Below are 18,420 nucleotides of genomic sequence, written 5' to 3' on the forward strand. Positions count from 1 at the left end.
TCACTCATTCTCTAATCCTGATTTATTATAGTGCCAGGTTTCACCTGTAGTGCTTCAGCCTTCTCAAACAGCCTCAGGTTCCAGAGTAGATAGAAATGATGGGCCGCTTTGGCTAGGAAGTTAGACGGCCAGTAGGATTAGTTGTTGCCCATCCCCTGCAGGTGCAGCCCAGTGCTGTGGGGGAAGAGTTTGTTTCACTCCCTTTTGTTGTTTCACTCTAGTCAGAAATCGAGGACCATGGTAACATCTAATCACAATCTCCTCTCACCTTTAGACACTAATAGACAAATTTCCCCTCAATTGATGTAGAGAGATATATGCATATAACATAACATGATTTTTGAGCAAAAGCAACTTTTAAGAGGGGACAGTGTTATAAATAGAAGGAACTGACCCAGCCACTTTGGCACACCTGACATTAAGAACCATAATCACAGCTGTTAATCTCATCTGTTTCCTTTGAGAAAGGAAAATCAGACATTGTCAGAAGGTCTTAGGCTCATGTAGGGGATCTTCTCCGGTGGGTTCCATGACATCTGTATATGGTTTCAGAAAAGTCCATTGACACTGACACTTTCTGGAATACTGTTAGTTCTTCTCAAAGCCATTTGCATGAAAGTGATTTATGTTACATGTCTTTTTTTTTTTTCCTTTTTTTTTATTGCATTTTAGGTTTTGGGGTACATGTGCAGAGCATGCAATACAGTTGCATAGGTACACACATGGCAGTGTGTTCTGTTTGCTTTCACCCCTTCACCCACATTTGGCGTTTCTCCCCAGGCTATCCCTCCCCACCTCCCCCTCCCACTGGCCCTCCCTATGTTCATGTCTTATGTTAGCATTAGACTGTGAGCTCCCTGAAGGCAGAATTCAGATATTATTTATCTGTATGTGCTCAGAAGCCTGCATAGTTCCTGGAATATTGCCAGGTTTAGCAAAAACCAAAACAAAACATATTTGTTGTTTGTCTGAAATTCAAGTTTAACTGGGTGTCCTGTATTTTTTCTCACAAGCCTATTCCTGGCACATAGCTAACTCAATAAATGTTGATGAGTGAGAGGATGAATGAATGACTAGCACAGTACCAACAAATGGAGAAATAAACTGGTAAAAACTTCAATTGGCCGCATAAAAGACACTCATCTAAATGATGCCTAACAATCACGGAATAACGCACTGTGTCTGGTTAACAGTCTACCTTTTAAAATCGGACTGTCTGGCTTTGATTGGAGACGCATCTTCTATCCATGCTTTGTCAGCCCCTTTTACTCAGTATCCACGTGGGAGGAATACTAATCTCCTGGGAATGAAGAGGTTTTGTTCCAACCATTTCATGTTAATTCCACACATTTCTGATTTCATATGTTTGTTTAATTGTTTATTCATGTGTACCAGTTGTACAAGAAAATTGATTTTGGAGGGTTTATGAGTTTCAGTCATTCTGAAGTACAATCATCTCTGCATCTTCCTTTAAAACTGCCAAAATTGTGCTTTTACTCCAGCTGAACCCTAGGGTTTTGGGTAAAGTCATTCACTCTGATGATACCATCAGGACCAATTCTGTTTGGAAAAAGGTTTATCTGCAGTTAGTTCATTGACAATGAATCTTAAGAAAGACAATATACAAACAATTCTCTCATTTCAAATTCTGCTGTTGATCTTTTTTCTCTTAACTTTGTTTTTTCTGAGTCAGGCTCTGGCTCTGTCATCCAGGCTGGAGTAAGTGGTGCAATCTTGGCTCACTGCAGTTTCCACCTCCTGGGCTCAAGCCATCCTCCCAATGAAATGCTACAGGCACACACCACCACACCCAGCTAATCTTTGTATTTTTATTAAAGACCAGGTTTCACCATATTGCTCAGGCTGGTCTTGAACTCCTGAGCTCAAGCCATCCACCCATCTTAGGATTACAGGTGTGAGCCACCGTGCCTGGCCTCTTTTTCTCTTAACCCTTGACTCCCTGCTGCTGCTCCTCCTCATCATCATCATCCTCTTCCTCCTCCTCCTCCATTTCTGTTCCACTGGTCATAGCAAAGCATGAGTCAGAGTTACTAGGGAGGCTTATAAAGACACAGGTTTCTAGGCCCCACCCCTAGAGTTTATTATTCCATAGGTCCAGCGTGTAGCCTACAATTCTGCATTTCTAACATGTTCTCACAGGTGCTGCTGCTGTCACTACTGTTAGTCTCAGTAGCACTCAAAGAATTATTGTCCTATATAATTCTTTTCCTTCCTCTTCTCCTTCCCTTTCCCCTTTTGTTTCAGATCCATGTTTCATGTTCCTCACAATACTTTTCTGTTCCCAGAGCAGAATAATATAATAATCTCACTCTATCTTGGGCTGTTAGATTTGTTATCCTGGTATTCTTTCACCTCTCCTTTGTAAAAGTTAACTTACGCTTCCTGCTCAATGTAGCTTAGCATTCTGCTGACGTGTGATGCAGAGATCTCACCACGCACTTTGGCAATATACGTGTAGAGAAACCGGAATGTGCTGAAAGGTATCCGGGGTGGCCCACCATCATGTTCACATAAGACCTCACACAGTAACGTGAGAGTGTCGGTGATAGTCTATAAAAGTTAGATAAAATGAGGAGAAAGTTACTCTTCCAGGCAATAGTCCTGAGATCTGTTTAGATACAAGAAAGAAAACAAAAATATTGCTCTTATAAAATGAGGTGGAACAATTTAAGATTCTAGAAAGCTTGAAATTTTTACATTCAAATGTCACTAATTCATTCTAAAAAATATTAAGTATTGGGTGTCTTTACTTTTTTCACTCCTTTGTTGGAAGACTACTCAAGGAATTAAATTTATAAATTCCTAAGCACTTTAAGATATTTGTTACTTTAGTCCAAATAAACTCACTAAAGGAGGGAAGTTGATTTGCATTCTATATAATTAGAATTATTTCTTATTATTACCCTCCAATCTTATCTCTAAAGGGCTGAGATAAATAGCCTAGCCTATATACTCCAGCAAGATACTTGTGGCAACGCCACAGTAGAGGAGAAGAAGGTAAGAAAGAGAAGGGTAATTTCCCCAGTAAGAGAGAGTCCCAGGAAGATACTGGAAAAATGGTCTTCAACATCAAGATAAATGTTCTTCTAAAACACATGGGTCTATCTAAATAGAATCACCTAGTGCTTTATTTTATATTACATAATACTAACCCTTTTGTTGCTGGGGAAATACTAGTAGACAATGAGTGCCAGGAATTTTAATAGAAGGGTTACTACAGAAGCAAACCCTCCTTACAATGAAACTTGAACATTAAAAGGTCATGCTCAGAACTAATCTCATGTCTTTAAATAAACCCACCCTTGGAATAAATTTTACAGGTGAAAGAGTTGTGAAATGAAGGTCAGCATATAGATCTTGGTGGTTTACTGAAATTGAAGATGTACAGATCATCTCGACACATACTCTTCCAGGAATCAGTGAAAGAGCAGGCCTGAGTGGTGACTCAGGTGTGACTGGGTGAATGAAAAAGCAGCTGCTGTATCTTCCCACATGATTGCTAGAGGACACTTGTCCTGCCTTAGCAGTTGATGTTTGCTGTTCTCTCACCCACTCCCAGAATAGAATGATTGCCTAGACGGTGCTTCTCTAACTGTGGTGTGTAATAATTATTAATTTTAAATGAGTTAATATTTAAATTTTGTTGATTTGCATTTAATAAGCATGGTTATTTTATAAATAGATTATTCAGTAAACCACATGATGTCAAAAAAATTGGGAGTTTGCAGCAGGCCACCTTCCTTTCCTCTCCCCTGGCCCTGGGGGTGCTCTCATGGAAAGTGTTGTGTTACACTGCATCTTCTAGGCACTTCCACTTAATTCAGAGTGGGTGAGAGGGCAGGCTTGGGGCTATCTAGTATATATGAGGCTGTCTGGGAGGATGGTAAGTCATGCATGTGAGATGAGGTCAGCCGGACAATGGTTTGGAGCAGATTTGGAAGCACACTCTGAACTTCATTATTTCCACCCAGCTCACCCTCTCTGTTTCTGTTTTTAAAAAAATCTGCACACCTAGTGCTTTGTTCTGTTGCCCTGTCCCATGGGGTCTTGGTATGGGCTGAAGTGTTCACCCTAAAATTCAGATTCCTTAACCCCAGAATCTGAGAATGTGATTGTATTTGAACATATGACCTTTAAAAAGATAGGTTAAAATGAAGTCAGTAGAGTGTCTTTATATGAAGAGGAGTTAGGACATGAAGAGAGAGCCACCAGACATGTAGGCACAGAGGGAAACCGTTCGAGAAGCTGGCCAGTTTTAAGCCAAGGAGAAACGCCTCCAAAGAAAGCGATCCTGCTGACAGCTTGTTCTCAGAACTTCTGTGCTCCAGCACAGTGAGACAGCAAATTTCTGTTGTTTAAGCCACCAAGTCATGGCAGCCCTAACAAACTAACATAGGTGCTTTCTCAACACTAAACATCATCATCTTTTATTGATTATTCAAACAACAAACCTTCAAATTCTATTGCTCTCATAAGATTTTTAGATATTTTTAAGATTTAATAAATGAATGAGTGGATAAATAACTCTTTGGACTGGAGCTATTTGGTAAACTGACATAAATCTAAAGTAAACAGATCTTCATTCTCCTGCACAATATTTTTTTGGGATCCACTTCACAGAGGTAGTCTTTAAGCATCTTGCGAGCTTCATTTTCAGTTGGAGGTGAAAGCCTTGAAATGTGAATCATTTGCTAACAAAATATGTCATTCCTTCCAGTGAACATGATTATTTGCTACATATGTGATCTCTTCCTTTTAAATCAGTTCAGTGGAATAGGAGGTGGCATAGACCAGTCCAGAGGAAGGAGTGCTGAAGGGAAGAGGAATACAGGTCTGCATGCCATCACATTCTGAATAATGTCTATTAGACCCAGAGAGCTAAAGAAGAGTAAATGTGCCTATTACCGATCAGAGTAAAAAATTCCTGCCACTAGACTCTTCTATAAGGAACAAACTGGCTTTTCTAGATGGCGCAGAGATCCTGTCTTGCTGTTGAATTGGCAAAGGAAAGATAAATTCTTAGCTTTCCTCTAAGGATATATGAATTGACTAGGAGGCAAGATCTCCACCAGATGGTGACCCCTGACTTGGTCTCAGCTATAACAAAATACCTTAGACTGGGTAATGTATAAACAACAGAAATTTATTGCTCACAGTTTTGAAGTCTGGAAACTCCAAGACCAAGGTGCCAGCAGATTTGCTGTCTGGTGAGGGCCTGCTCTTCATAAATGATGCTTTCTATGTGTCCTCACTTGGTGGAGGGGGGAACTTTTATAAAGGCATTATTCCCATTCATTCGGCTCCACCCTCATGACCTAATCAACTCCCACAGGCCCTACTTTTAAGGCCATCATCTTGGAAGTTGAGATTCCAACATATGAATTTTGGGAGGACACAAATATTCAGACCATACCACTGACCAGCCCCACATTTAAGATCCCAGAAACAGTCCAATGCAATGCAAATTAATATAATGATTACTAGTTTCGTAGGGCACCCTTTATTTACAGACTTAACTTCCAGGCTGACTTTATTTCTAGGGGTTCTTTTTTTTGGATGGAGTTTCGTTCTTGTTGTCCAGGTGGGAGTACAATGGCATGATGTCTGCTCACTGCAACCTCTACCTCCCGGGTTCAAGTGATTCTCTGCCTTAACCTCCCAAGTACTTGGAATTACAGGCATGCACTACCACACCTGGCCAATTTTTTGTATTTTTAGTAGAGATTGGAGTTTCTCGATGTTGGTCAGGCTGGTCTCGAATTCCCTACCTCAGGTGATCAACCCCCCTCGACCTCCCAAAGTGCTGGGATTACAGGCATGAGCCACTGTGCCCTGCCACTTCTAGGGGTTCTTTGACATGGGGATGATGAGGAGCAAAGTCAGATATCTCAAGGCCTCTTGGAATTGAAAGAGCTAACTGTTATTCAGAGGTAGGCCTTAGGGTATCTCAGAGGAAGCAGAGAATTGAGGATAGAATCACAGAATGTCAGAGGTAGAAGAACCTCATGTAACATTTAATCCCACCTTCCTGTTTTAGAAGAAAAGTAAAAAGATACAATTCACCTCATGGTTTCCCCTTTCCAGTCTGGGAGACAGGTACATCAGAGGAAACTTAGAATCTACACAGTGGGCTAAGCAGAGGGAGGGTTAGAATTGACTTTCCAAAGTCACTCTTTGTTACTGTGAGGTATGGGGATAAGGGAAGGATTCAGACACATCACTAACTAGTGAGGGCTGTAAAGTAAACCACCAGAGCCAGGGAGCAGATAGGTGAGTCTGGCAGAGACTCAAGGAGGCCCTGGACACCACTGAGAACTGAAATGAGCTGGTGGGGGAGGCATCGTCAGATTTTCACCAATCTGGGAGAGATGAGACCAAACACTTAAGCTACAAGTAGCTAGCGACCAAACAGATGGGCATTGCCATGGAGACCAGAGATGCCAGAGAAGACTGAGGATGTGAGAAACCCTTCACTTAACTGCTCTGTGGTCCTAGAGTCACCTCTCTCTATCTACATTCAGCTGCCATCTTGGAGAAGAGAGCATGGTGAAGAAAAACCTGAGACACCGGGAAATTTACCTTTAGGCTGTTTCAGTTACTGCATTAGACTAAAGTTTCAGGACTGGACTGAATTTATTTATTTTTTTATTTGACCCTTTGTAGGTGAGGTAGATCAAAAAGATCAGAATTAACTACAGATAAAATTTTAAAGGTACATTTCCCCTAAAACGTCTCCAAATGTTGTGTGAAAAAAAATCTGTAACCCTATGAGAATTTAATAAAATATGTCCACTTTTTTATCTTCCTGTTTGTGATTTTCCCCAGTCCTGATTGAAAACTCACAGGCCTCTGCTGCTTACTTTCCTTTCCTCCTTGGAGGATAGTGATTTATTCATTATATAAATGCTATAAAGAACAATGAAGAAAAAAAGAGCCACAATGTCCTCTTGCTATTCCTCTCTAAAGAAATGATTATGATGAAGGCTGGAGGGGAATCTATAGGAAAAGTTGGGCTACAAGATTTCTGCTAAATTTTCTCAAGAACAAACTGTCAAATATGCAATCCAAGCATATTTGAGAAGAACAAGATGATGTTTAGAAATGCTGAATGATTCGAACTACCTTTATATACCATTTGGTTTTGGCAGAGATAATTATTTTCTCAATAATTTTTAAACTTGTATGTATCTCAGGGGTTCTTTTACAAAAACATGTTTTTGATTCATTTTGTTATTTTAACAATGTCTAACAATGTAAGTCTACATCTAAGATACCCAAGCTTTAAATATCTATACATATAAACTAATTTCAGCATATTTTGCTTCAAAACAGTAAAATGGCTTTTCCAATATCAAACAAGTCAAATTTGAAAAAGGCGTGAATCTGTATGAACATCCTGCATCCATGGAGATGTCAGGACTAAATTCAGAAATCGTCTCATCTCTCCTGTTTTTGCTTCCTTATGTCTGAGTTTTGCATACAATTCTGTTTATTACACAGTAGCTTTCTATAAGATTGTACCCCTTTTAAAAAGTGTCTATTAATATATATTCTAGGTGTCTGGAAGTCTTTTTCTAAAGCTGGCTCTTGGTTGTCTTTGGGAATATGAATGGAGGGAGTGGAGTTAAAATACATCTGAGGGCAAAAAGTATAAAAAAATAAAAAAAACAAAACAGAAGATAAAACAAAGAAAAAGAAAAAAAGACATTTGAGGGCAATATTGATAAATAATCCAAAAGTTACACTGTAGTCAGTTTTCCCCAGAGCCTGTTTCCCCCTCTCTCTCCTCCTCTTAAACGCTGCTTCTGCCTGACGAGCACTAAAATGACCTTGATTTAGAGAGAAGGACAAGATGAGAAAAGGCGTGTTTATAATCAGCTCTGGAGAGTAGACCGTGTGTACAGATGCACTGCCCTTCCAGGCCTAGAGGGAGTTTTCCCCTTCAGGAACAAAAATCAGTCAAGCTAACTTACAACTCCCAGAGCATTGGAAGTGAGGGCTAAAAACTTCAGCCACTCGATCTCCTCCGTGAAGCGACCCATGTTCATCACACTCTTAAACAGATGTGTTGGGAGATTCAGCGCCTTCCACATCTGGGCCAGCTCATCTGCACGGACGATCAGTCTGCCAGCAACCTGCAGGGCAGGGGACAGATACAACACAGTGGATGTGGGAGAAGTTGAGGCAAGACCCTGGGGAACACCCTGCCGCCAGGCCAGGTCCACATCTCCCAGCACATGGCAAGGGGCGGGAAGGGGGTGTTAGGAAGGTACAAGATGGCTCTGTGTGGCAGTTATCTTTGCAAATCCTAGTGCTGAAATATAATTTATTGATTTTTAAACTTTAGGCATTAGAATTATGCAAAAGATATACATTTATATTATATTTTGATTTCCTGTGATGCTTTTATCTCTTACTGTATTCCTAAATTGTTTTATTCCTTATATGACAGATAGAACAGCCTGAAAACAAAACCAAGAGGTAGAGTGCTTATCTGAGACCACTAACTAATGGTAAAACCAGAACAAGGCATAGGTCTCTTTCTTCCCAATTGCGCTGAGTTCTTAGCTCTAGACTTCAAGTGCATCCCTCATGCTTTCCCAGGAATGATATGGGGTATGTGGCTGACCCACGGGGATCTGGTCTGGATGCCTTTTGTTGCTTGATCCCAGGTACTTTACAGTTCTGTCATGTTCACTGCACAAGGTACTTGGTGGATAAAGAGCAGGAGGATGAGTGGCTGTTGGCCACCAATGCAAAAAGGGCACAGATGCCCCAGTGACGTGCTCCAACAACTTTCCTGACCCTCTGATTCTAGTGAAATGCTAAGCCTCTGGGACTAAGGCAGTTAGTCAAGCTAGTCCTAAATCACTCCAAACCTCTCTGTCCTGGATCATAAAGCAGGGTATGGTGATGCTCAACCATATTTTCTGGGAATTGGCCAAACCACAAACTTTCTCAAGCCAGACCCTCCTCATGCATCCATTCAACAGGCAGCTCCTAGGATGATGTGGCTGTGAAGAGGCTCACAGCCTCTCCCTAAAAGCTAAAAACTATGTCTGGACCTGGGATAGCTGGGGAGCTAAAATATGCCCTTCCCTAAACTGTGGCTGGCATCATATCTTGGTCTTGATCAGGAAGGGAGACACTGTCGAGTGACTGAGGACCTATACTTTTCTGGAGAGGTGGGATTAGCATTGCATTGAACCCCTGTACATTCTCCCAGGCTTCAAGGAAATCTGGGATGACCCCACCAACGACTCAGCCAACAGCCTATTTCAAAATTATTCCCATTTCTCTAAGGGAAGATTTACTTTCAGTCCATGGTTTAGTGTATTTTATGGTGGTTCTAAGTGGTCAGCTGACTGGCAGAACAACAGTGGGCTTTCATCTGTACCCACCCAGCCTCAGCACTGTCCCTACATTCCCCTCAGTGCTGCAGCAGGGCCCTTACCTGACAATGCAGGATCTTTAAAAGCTCCGGTGTTAATTGTGCCCAGTTACCGACTTGCTCAGACTGGTCTCTCACCGGAGGACTCTCTCCACGGCACAGGGCCCCAAAATAACTACAAGAAAAAAAGTCGGAGAGTAGGAAGAGCATCCTGTATGCCAGTGGCCTCTGGCTGTTCTAGCAATCCTTCCCCCTTTTTCTGAGGGAATGAGGTAGAGAAGGGAACCCTTGTTAAGTGGCTTCTATGTGTCAGTGTGTTTAGTTCATTTATATCTGGGAAAAGCCTGAATATGTTACTTTCCACTTAGGGCATAGAGAATTCTTTGAGAATACAGAGCTTTGTTCTTCTCTAAGGATGAGGAAGAATCAAAAGTTTGGGTATGTAATTCCTGGAGCATATTGGGGTCAAGTTTTTTTTTTTTCAGTCATTTCTGAGTGTTTTCTACACACAAATAGATAATATATTATATATGTCTATGTAATCTTGGGAAGAGAAGTTGGAAGAGAACTAAAGTAATGTACATAAGAAAGGGGAAGACAGCACAGGAATGGTGGTGAGGGCCTGTAATCCGGTGACTCTGAGGCTGAAGCTGGAGGACCACTTGAGCCCAGGAGTTTGAGGCTGCTGCAAACTGTAATTGTGCCACTACACTCCAGCCTGGGTGACACAGTGAGACCTCCATCTCTGAAGAAACAAAAAAGGAGGGAAGGGGAAGAGATGGAAGTGTCCTAGGGGTGAATCAGGAAGGGTTTCTGGCTGGAGATGATGAGACTCGGGGCTTCAAGAGGGAAGGGAGACAGGGTTGGTAGGGCACTGTGTGAGGCTCAGGAGAGAAGACAAGCCAAAGAAGGTTTGAGACAATCTTAAGTTACGTGGGTCCTATGAAATAAAACTATTTATCTTCCCTCAAAACTTTCAGTCAAATCTGCCTGCTCCTCAATATTTTGTGGAGTGGACTTTGTTTTGGGGCAATGTGGAACAAATACTGAATTCTGTTCATTGACGTAAGATGAAAAGAGGTTTCCTGCAGCAGGGAACAGACATGAGCCGTTAACATGGGTCACCAGTGTTGTATGGCAGGGTCTGTCTCTATCAAAAGCCTGGTTATTGACGATCCGTGAACCACACATGCCCACCAGAGGACAAATAAGTACATGTTCTGCCGATGGCTGATCGGAGGTTTCTTCATTGACAACATATATGTAGGGAAATTCTTACTTGCAATCAATTAAATACATATTTTGTCTTGGAAATACTTTGTAGAGTTTTATTCTCTAAAATGCTACAGGTTTTAAGTAACTCACCTAAAACCATCTGAGAGGTGCTTTTCATGTCTGTATAGAATGGAGGGGCTCTTAGGTCATGCTCTCCTTTTTCATTGTGGTTAAACTACAAATGAAGTTTTCATAGATGTCTAAAAAATGTATAGCACATGATACAATATGCGGGCAAGCAAGCTACAATAGTGGAATGCCTTCTTACATCAATGTCAGGGACAATACTAAGCAATGTCGTTTTGTTTACTATAAAACAGCAGCACAAGAACAATGAAATAGATTTGAAACTAATGGATAAGATAAAGTCTGTCTATCTGACTATGCCAAAATAAATTAGTCTTCTGATGCTAAAGTTCAATCTTAGAGGCAATATATAAAATTTAGAAAGGAAAACTAAACAGGGCTCATTACTAGGCAAAGCAACCCCCAGTTAGGTTTCTTTTTATGAGCACCACTGGCTTGGTTTCCTTCTGATTGCAAAGCTGCCTCCTAATCCAACCCAGGAACACAACAGCACTGGCTCAGAGACTCTGAAAGGCCCCTCTGAGGTGACATTTTGTGTCTTCTCAAAGGTATCCACACTTTCTCCCTACCATCTGCGCAGTGCACCCACTCACAACCTCAGGCTGAGGGCATCTTCACTTCCCCAACTCACTGGCTTTCTCTCAACAGCCTCCCTTACTCTCCCTTTCCCACTGAAACCCCACTAAGCAGGGAATCATCAAACAGTAAAAACAGCCTGAAAATGGTCCGTGAGGTCTAGTGATCTTCCGACTACTATCTCAAGTCCTTGTTCCCCAGTTTCAAGCAAGCAAGTTTGTCTAAGAAGCAGTTTCACAGCTGAGAAGCCTTCTGCACAAAGCTGCTTCAAGCCAGGCCTGTAGCAACTGTTGTGTAAGCTCCATTTGCTAAGCAACCTTTGGAGGTCTCTCCTGAAATAAGGCACCCATGTTTGAGGCACACTGTTTTCAGCCATGCCTGAGGACCTCAAAACTCTGCTTGGCCTTTCTCCAGAATGCAACGAGTACTGTGTGAACATCTTGATGTTGGCAGAACAAATCAGTTGAGAGAAACACTAAATAGCAATAATTTCCTCAAAGACAAGATTCAAAGTGTCTTTGGTTGGGTCCAAGTATAACAGCAGGGGAAGAAACGTCTCCTTAAAAGGGTGAACTAGCTGGACTGGTCCCACTCAATCCACCTATCGCTGTCGCTTCCCTTCCCAGGCTTCACTGCTGCCATCCAGTGGTGAGAGGAGAATGAAGAAAGGCAGATTAAGCATTGGAGATTCCAGCCCTTCTTTCCACCGGGACTGGGAAAAGGAGAGCAGGGAGGAAGTGGGTGTGCATATGCTGGTGTGAAACGGTCATATAACTCTTGCTGCTTGCCCCAGGACACGGCCTATTGACCTGGAGTCCTACTGCTCAATCTGGCTCGCTTAGAGGATGCATCCCATCCTCAACCAGTTAGATGTAGTGGATTTTAAGGCATCAAAGCAATGCAAGACCTAAAACCCACAAAGATGATGCCAGTTAGTCCCAACCCTAGGCTGCAGCCATGACAACCTCCGCGGTTGTCCAGGACCCTTTTTCCTGGCCGGTCCTCTAAGGAGTGAAGGAGAGAAAGGAGCACTTACTCAACCCCAAACTGGAGGAGGTCCTGCGGCTGCGCCAGGATGGCGGCTCTGGCAAACTTCTTCAGCATTTCTGGCAGCTCCCGCGGGATGCATCTTTGCTCCTCTGCCTGAGCCATTTTCTTTCATTTGGAGGAAAAGGAGGATACCATAATGATTAATTTTAGACTTTGCAAAGTATTAGAAAAGTTATAACAGTAATATAACCACTAAATCTATAGAGGAAAAAATGAATTTTTTAAAAACACAAACAAAAAACCTTAAAAAGAAGGCAAGAAAGGAGCAGAGAAAACATAGGAAAAGTGGACAAATAACACAGTAGAAAATAATGCATGCATACATATCAGTAATCACACTAAAAATAAACGGGCTTAAATGTGCCAGTTTAAATATAGGTATAGGTACGCCTGAAAAAAACAAAGACACAGAAAGACTCAAGGTAAAAAGGGTATAAATAAGTAAATAATAACCAAAAAAAGTTTAGGTGACATACTAATACCAGGCAAAAATACTTTAAGGCAAAATGCACAATTAGGAATAAAGAGGGTCACTACAGCATGATGAAAGCTTTAAGTGTTAAGACAATAGCAACAGTTCTCAATGAGTAATGCCACAGACATCCCTGTGGAGGAGTCTAACCATGTGGAAAAGCAATATTTTGTTTATGGTGACATATGTATAATATTATGAAAAAGAGTAAGGAATGATAAATACAAATCAGAAAGGTGGTTGTCATTAGGGAGATACAAGGGTCTCAGGACTAGTAGTAATGTTCTGTGTTTTAAGCTGGATGGTTGCTGTCTAGATGTTTGTTTTATTATTTTTATACATATACTTACATCGTTTATCTAATTTTGTAGGCACGAAATATTTCATAATTTAAAAAGTTACTCGTTTGTTTCTGATGACTTTTCAACCCATTTTATCTGTCAAAGTGCAGTGCTTTATTTGCTCATATTGTCTGCACATATATAAATGTATATTCTTTGACTGTGTTAGAAATACATAACATTTACCATTTTAACCATTTTAAGTGTATAGTTCAGTGGCATTATAGCACATTCACATTGTTGTGCAACCATGACCACCATCCATCTCCAGATCTTCTTCATCTTCACCAGCTGAAACTCTGTACCTGTTAAGTACTAACTTCCTATTCTCCTTCCCCACAGTTCCCGGCAACCACCATTCTTCTAGCTCCATGAATTTGACTACTCTACATATAGAATCATATGGCATACAGTATTTGTCCTTTTGTGTGTGGTTCATTTCACTTAGCACAATGTCTTCAAGGTTCATTCATGTGATAGCATGTGTCAGAATTTCCTTTTTCTTCTGATCCATCATCAGATGTGTTATCTATTGCACCCCCAGTCCTGAGCTGAGAATTTCTTTATTCTTAAGCTAAATAATATTTTTTTAGATGTACCACATTTTATCCATTCATAGGTCAATGGACATTTGGATCGTTTCCACATTTTAGCTATTGTGAATAATGCTGCTATGAACATAGGTGTACAAATGTGTTCAAGTCCTGGATTTAAATCGTGTTGGGTATATATACACCCAGAAGTGGAATGGATGGATCATATGGTAATTGTATTTTGAGTTTTTGAGGAACTACCATACTGTTTTCCAAAGTGGCTGCACCATTTTTTGTGTCCATGTATTTTGGCAGGATCTTTTAGTTGTTGTGCAATTGTTTAATTTCTCTCCTGGAGTCTCAGATAATCTCATATAAATGAAAAGATGCCCCAATCCTAATTAAAACACCTTCCATGACAACAATAACAAAGTTAACCCTTGGTCATATAACCTTGCTTATGTATCATGCTAGTGTTACCTCTTGAAAGCATGAGTTCTACATGTGTATTATTTAACAAATGAATAGGTACCTCTTTTGACTTAACTTAGCCATGCTCATATTTCAAAGATTTCCCCCACGTTTACCTCATCGTCCACAATTCTAGGAACATATGGCTTATTTACAGACTGGCATGTAAACTATGTCCCATAAAGTTGCACAACATGATTCCCTGATTTGGAGATGTGGTGTACACAATTGGGGGTCACCTTAGCCCTGTCTTATATAAGTGTATGAAAGTCTTTATTAAGAGTGTCATAATAGCCTACACCATTTTCATCTTTTACTTGTCCTTCCCACTTTTTTTTTTTTTAATGGAGTTTCGTTTGTCACCCAGGCTGGAATGCAATGGTATGATCTTGGCTCACTGCAACCTCCACCTCCTGGGTTCAAGCAATTCTGCCTCAGCCTCCTGAGTATCTGGGACTACAGGTGCATGCTGCCACACGTGGCTAGTTTTTGTATTTTTAGTAGAGATGAGTTTTCATCATGTTGGTCAGGCTGGTTGTCCTTCCTACTTCTGATTTCATTGTAGCACTCCCATGATTCAGAGATTCAAAACATACAAACAAGGGCTCTGAGGGGTGAATCCACCATAGTTTCCAATATAAGATTAGGGCTGTGTTTCTCTTGAGTTTCCACTACCATTCCTGATGATATTCAACATTGCGCTGGCCTTTTCCAAAATAAAACACAGAGCTGCTATCCTTCATAGCTAGTTATGGCATAACATCCAGAGGGCAGATGAAGCTATAGTGAAGAAGCACTCCTGACTGTGAGGCTGGAGTCCAGAATTTTGTCCTTGGGTCTATTTTTGACTAATCATGTGATCCTTAGGAAATCATTAATCCAACAAAACCTATGTGTTTTATTGGAATTGTGTTGAATACTGGGATATCTAAATAAATAAGTCACATACTCTGCTTCATGGAGCTCACAGTCTAGTGGAAGAGAGTGACAGGAAAATCAGTAATTCAGATATCAAGAAGCCTACACTAGATATAGAAGAACACAAGAAAAACTCTTGGATGAGGTATCTAACATCTGGAGGTAGGAAGAGGTCAGAAAATACTTTTCAGAGAGTGGTGATATCCGAACTGAGACCTGGAAAAACCTGGTTTGTTCATTGCTGTATTCAAGCACCCAGAAAAGTGCCAGGTACAAGGTAGGTATTCAATAAGCATATGCTATATGCTTGCTTGTGAGAGTAAGGAGCTAATTCCATGAAGCTAGAAAGACTTAGGCAAAGACGTGTGGTTGTCAGAAACGTGACGAGTTCAGGGAACTGTAATTATGGAGTTCTAAAGTGGGCAAAGCAGGAGTGGTTGGGCCTAAGGCTGGAAATACAGCTCAAGGCTTGGGCTTTGGAACTTTTTTTGAAGGCAATGGGGAGCCACTAGAAAATTTAAGCACAAGAGTCACACAATCAGTGTTAGCTTGAGGGGCCAGTTATCAATTTTTGCCTCTCAGCTCCAAATTCACGTTGTGTTGCCTCCTCTGCAAAAATTGAACTAGATCCTTTAATATTTTTCCCTTGCCAGCCACCACAATGATAAGCTTTGTTAGTACAGGGCACTGGAAGGACTGGAGGAGGAAGAGGTTTCTCTTGGGAATTTAGGAGTGTTCTTCTTGCTAGGATCCAGGAACTTGTAGTTTCTCCCGCGCTGGGATTCTGTGGCACACAGCTTTTCCAGCATCTGGTTCATGCAGTCTATGATCTCCTGAGTACCTAACTGCTGCAGTACACAGTGGCCAACAGTGCTCCGTGGCTAGCAGTGCACCCAGCACCTCTTGGGTAGCTCTGTAGCAGAGTGCTGCCAGTGAGTCACCTTTGTGTGAGTGGCTTCTCTGGTGTTTCAGAGAGTAAATTTTGCCTGCCTGGCACCTCAGCAATTTCTCTGCTCCCCAGTCAGCTGTGGCCATATCCTTTGCACCAAGCTCTGGGAAATGTTTCCTCCTTGGGTAATCTTCTTAGGGGGAGGGATTGCTCCTTATATCTGTGATTCCCATATATTTTAGATCTCTTCTGACATATTAACCAATCCTTCATTACTCCACTCCCATCATTAACAATGCTTTTTTTTTTTTTAACCAGGAGAAGCTAGTCTTTCAGGATCAAACAATTCTTTATATTGAGGTTGTTAAAATTACTATATGCTCAAAAATTACTGCATGATTTATTTCTCTTTGTTGAACTTTGAAACATAAGTTGACTGATAGCTGTGTGGATAGGCTGAAGAGAGGGTGGTGAAGCTTCAGGCAGGGAGCCAGGTTAGGAGAATATGGCAGCACTTTTGACAACTCTCAGGAGCTTCACTGCCTTGAAAAGTAGTTGTCATAGAGAGAGATAAAAGAGACAGGTATTTAGGAGATAGGATCTACAGGATTTGGTAACTATGGAGGGAGGAGGAGGAAGAGAAGATGGAAGAGGAGAAGAAAAAGAAAGTGGAGGAGGTGGTAAAGGACAGAAGAGTCTAGAGTGACTATCAGTTTTCAAGCTTGGATGACTGGGTGCATGGTAGTGCCACCCTTGTAGTAATGGAAAACATTGAAGTGGGGCCAGGTCAAATTATCCTCCCACATTCCCATTTACTTTCAGGAGTTCCATGCACTTTTCAATCACTATGAATTGGAATCATAGATTCTCTAAGTTAAAGAGGCATCAAAGCCCAGCTTTTCTGCCTTTAGGCAGTATGGGCCACTTGTTCACCTCAAAGAAGTGGGAGAAAGATCCATTCTAAACATTCCTCAATTCTAACATTTCTTAAAGTTCTTTTCCATTTTTAAATCTCTTGGATGGTAGGCCTTTTTCAATTACACAGAGCTCATCCATACCCCCAACTCTTCCAATTCAATAAATTTCCTCTTAAGTGGAAACTACATGCCTCCCAATGTGAAATGACAGGCCAACATATACCTGCCAAGTGCTGAAGAATGCAGGTCTTAAAATAGACTATAATCTTGTTTCTGGAATATCTCACTTGGTTTTATTGGTATGGGCTAAACAGGGCTTCTGTTTCATAAATGAAAGTCTCCAGTTACATGAATGAAAGGCTCCAGGCCAGAATTTCAGAGGCAGTTTCTATGAGCAGCACTTGGAACCAAGCACCAGGCAGCTGCACATCCCTGTTTGGGTTTGGGATGCGGTTGCTCTTGTTTGGAATGCATTCTCCTCCTCTTAACAGGTTAATTCTTCCTTTGGAGGGCTGCACAGCCTTCCCTGACCACCCTGTCAGTTCCACTGTACATACCCTATCAGAGCATCACTTACCTATTGTTGGTGTGATTCTTTGAGTAACATGTGCCTCCCCCAGTAAACTCCATGGCAGGAAGGGTCAGTTTTTGCTCATTACACCATCCCAATGCCTGACCCAGTGCCTGGAACTCAGTGTTCAATAGATACTAGTAAAAATGAACGTGTGATAGCAGTCTATGAAGTGCTAGCTATAAAATGTATCAGTGATAGTAGTCTATGAAGTGCTAGGTATGCCCACTGGTCCTCATGACAATTCCCCCAAAGCTATTTCTATATCCATGTTTCTGATGAATACGCAGAGGCGTGGCTCCTCTGTGTAGGGCTCTGTTTCCAGACTCTTGAGTCTCCCAATCAGTGTCCTCCGGTTAAGAAACCGTATAATAGTAATCTAGGTACAAAATACGCACACAATTTGACCAGAAAGCCATAATCCCCCAGTCACATTCTCTTAAAGATCTCCTTGCCTTCCCTCCCCCTGCTCTGTGAACAGGGAGAGGCTTAGAATCCAGGGGCGTTGGGCAGGACTCCTCCCTCAAACCCGCTCAGAGCCCTGCCCTCCCTCCAGTTCCCCTCCGTGGTGGCTACCTCAGACTCGTTCCCAAACCGGCTGTCTGGCTTCAGGGGACACCTGGCGCCTGGCCTCAAGGGAGAGATGTGGGGAGAGATCCAGTGCCTACCACCCTTGGCAGAAGACCAGTAGAAGCTAGGCGGGGAGGGCAACAAACGGCCGGGGGGACAGCAGCGGGGGGGTACGACGGCCGTTAGCGTTAGGACCGTTAGCGCTCCGCCTTCTCCTGGCAACCCCCACGCGGGCTCCGCGGCCAGGTCTCCGGGGGCGCGCCGGGTGTGGCGTCACAGAGCCGCCCCGCCCCCTCAGCAGAGGCGCGTGCCCAGGGTCGTCACAGAGCCGCCCCGCC

The 18,420-nt window shown here is 42.0% G+C and overlaps 1 protein-coding gene across 1 annotated transcript; it reads right to left on the reverse strand.

The window, feature by feature from the left end:
• Window positions 1–830: 830 nt before the first annotated feature.
• Window positions 831–18,299, reverse strand: LOC103788359 (ropporin-1B). Its single transcript, XM_078351538.1, has 6 exons — window positions 18,089–18,299; window positions 12,387–12,505; window positions 9,476–9,587; window positions 7,995–8,156; window positions 2,399–2,571; window positions 831–1,560 (listed from the first exon to the last, which is right to left on the reverse strand). The coding sequence occupies exons 2-6, from the start codon at window positions 12,500–12,502 to the stop codon at window positions 1,494–1,496; spliced, it is 630 nt and encodes a 209-aa protein (XP_078207664.1). The 5' UTR covers window positions 12,503–12,505; window positions 18,089–18,299; the 3' UTR covers window positions 831–1,493.
• Between the last annotated feature and the right edge of the window lie 121 nt (window positions 18,300–18,420).

Source organism: Callithrix jacchus, chromosome 15 (genome assembly GCF_049354715.1).
Source record: "Callithrix jacchus isolate 240 chromosome 15, calJac240_pri, whole genome shotgun sequence".
NCBI classification, from domain to species: Eukaryota; Metazoa; Chordata; class Mammalia; order Primates; family Cebidae; genus Callithrix; species Callithrix jacchus.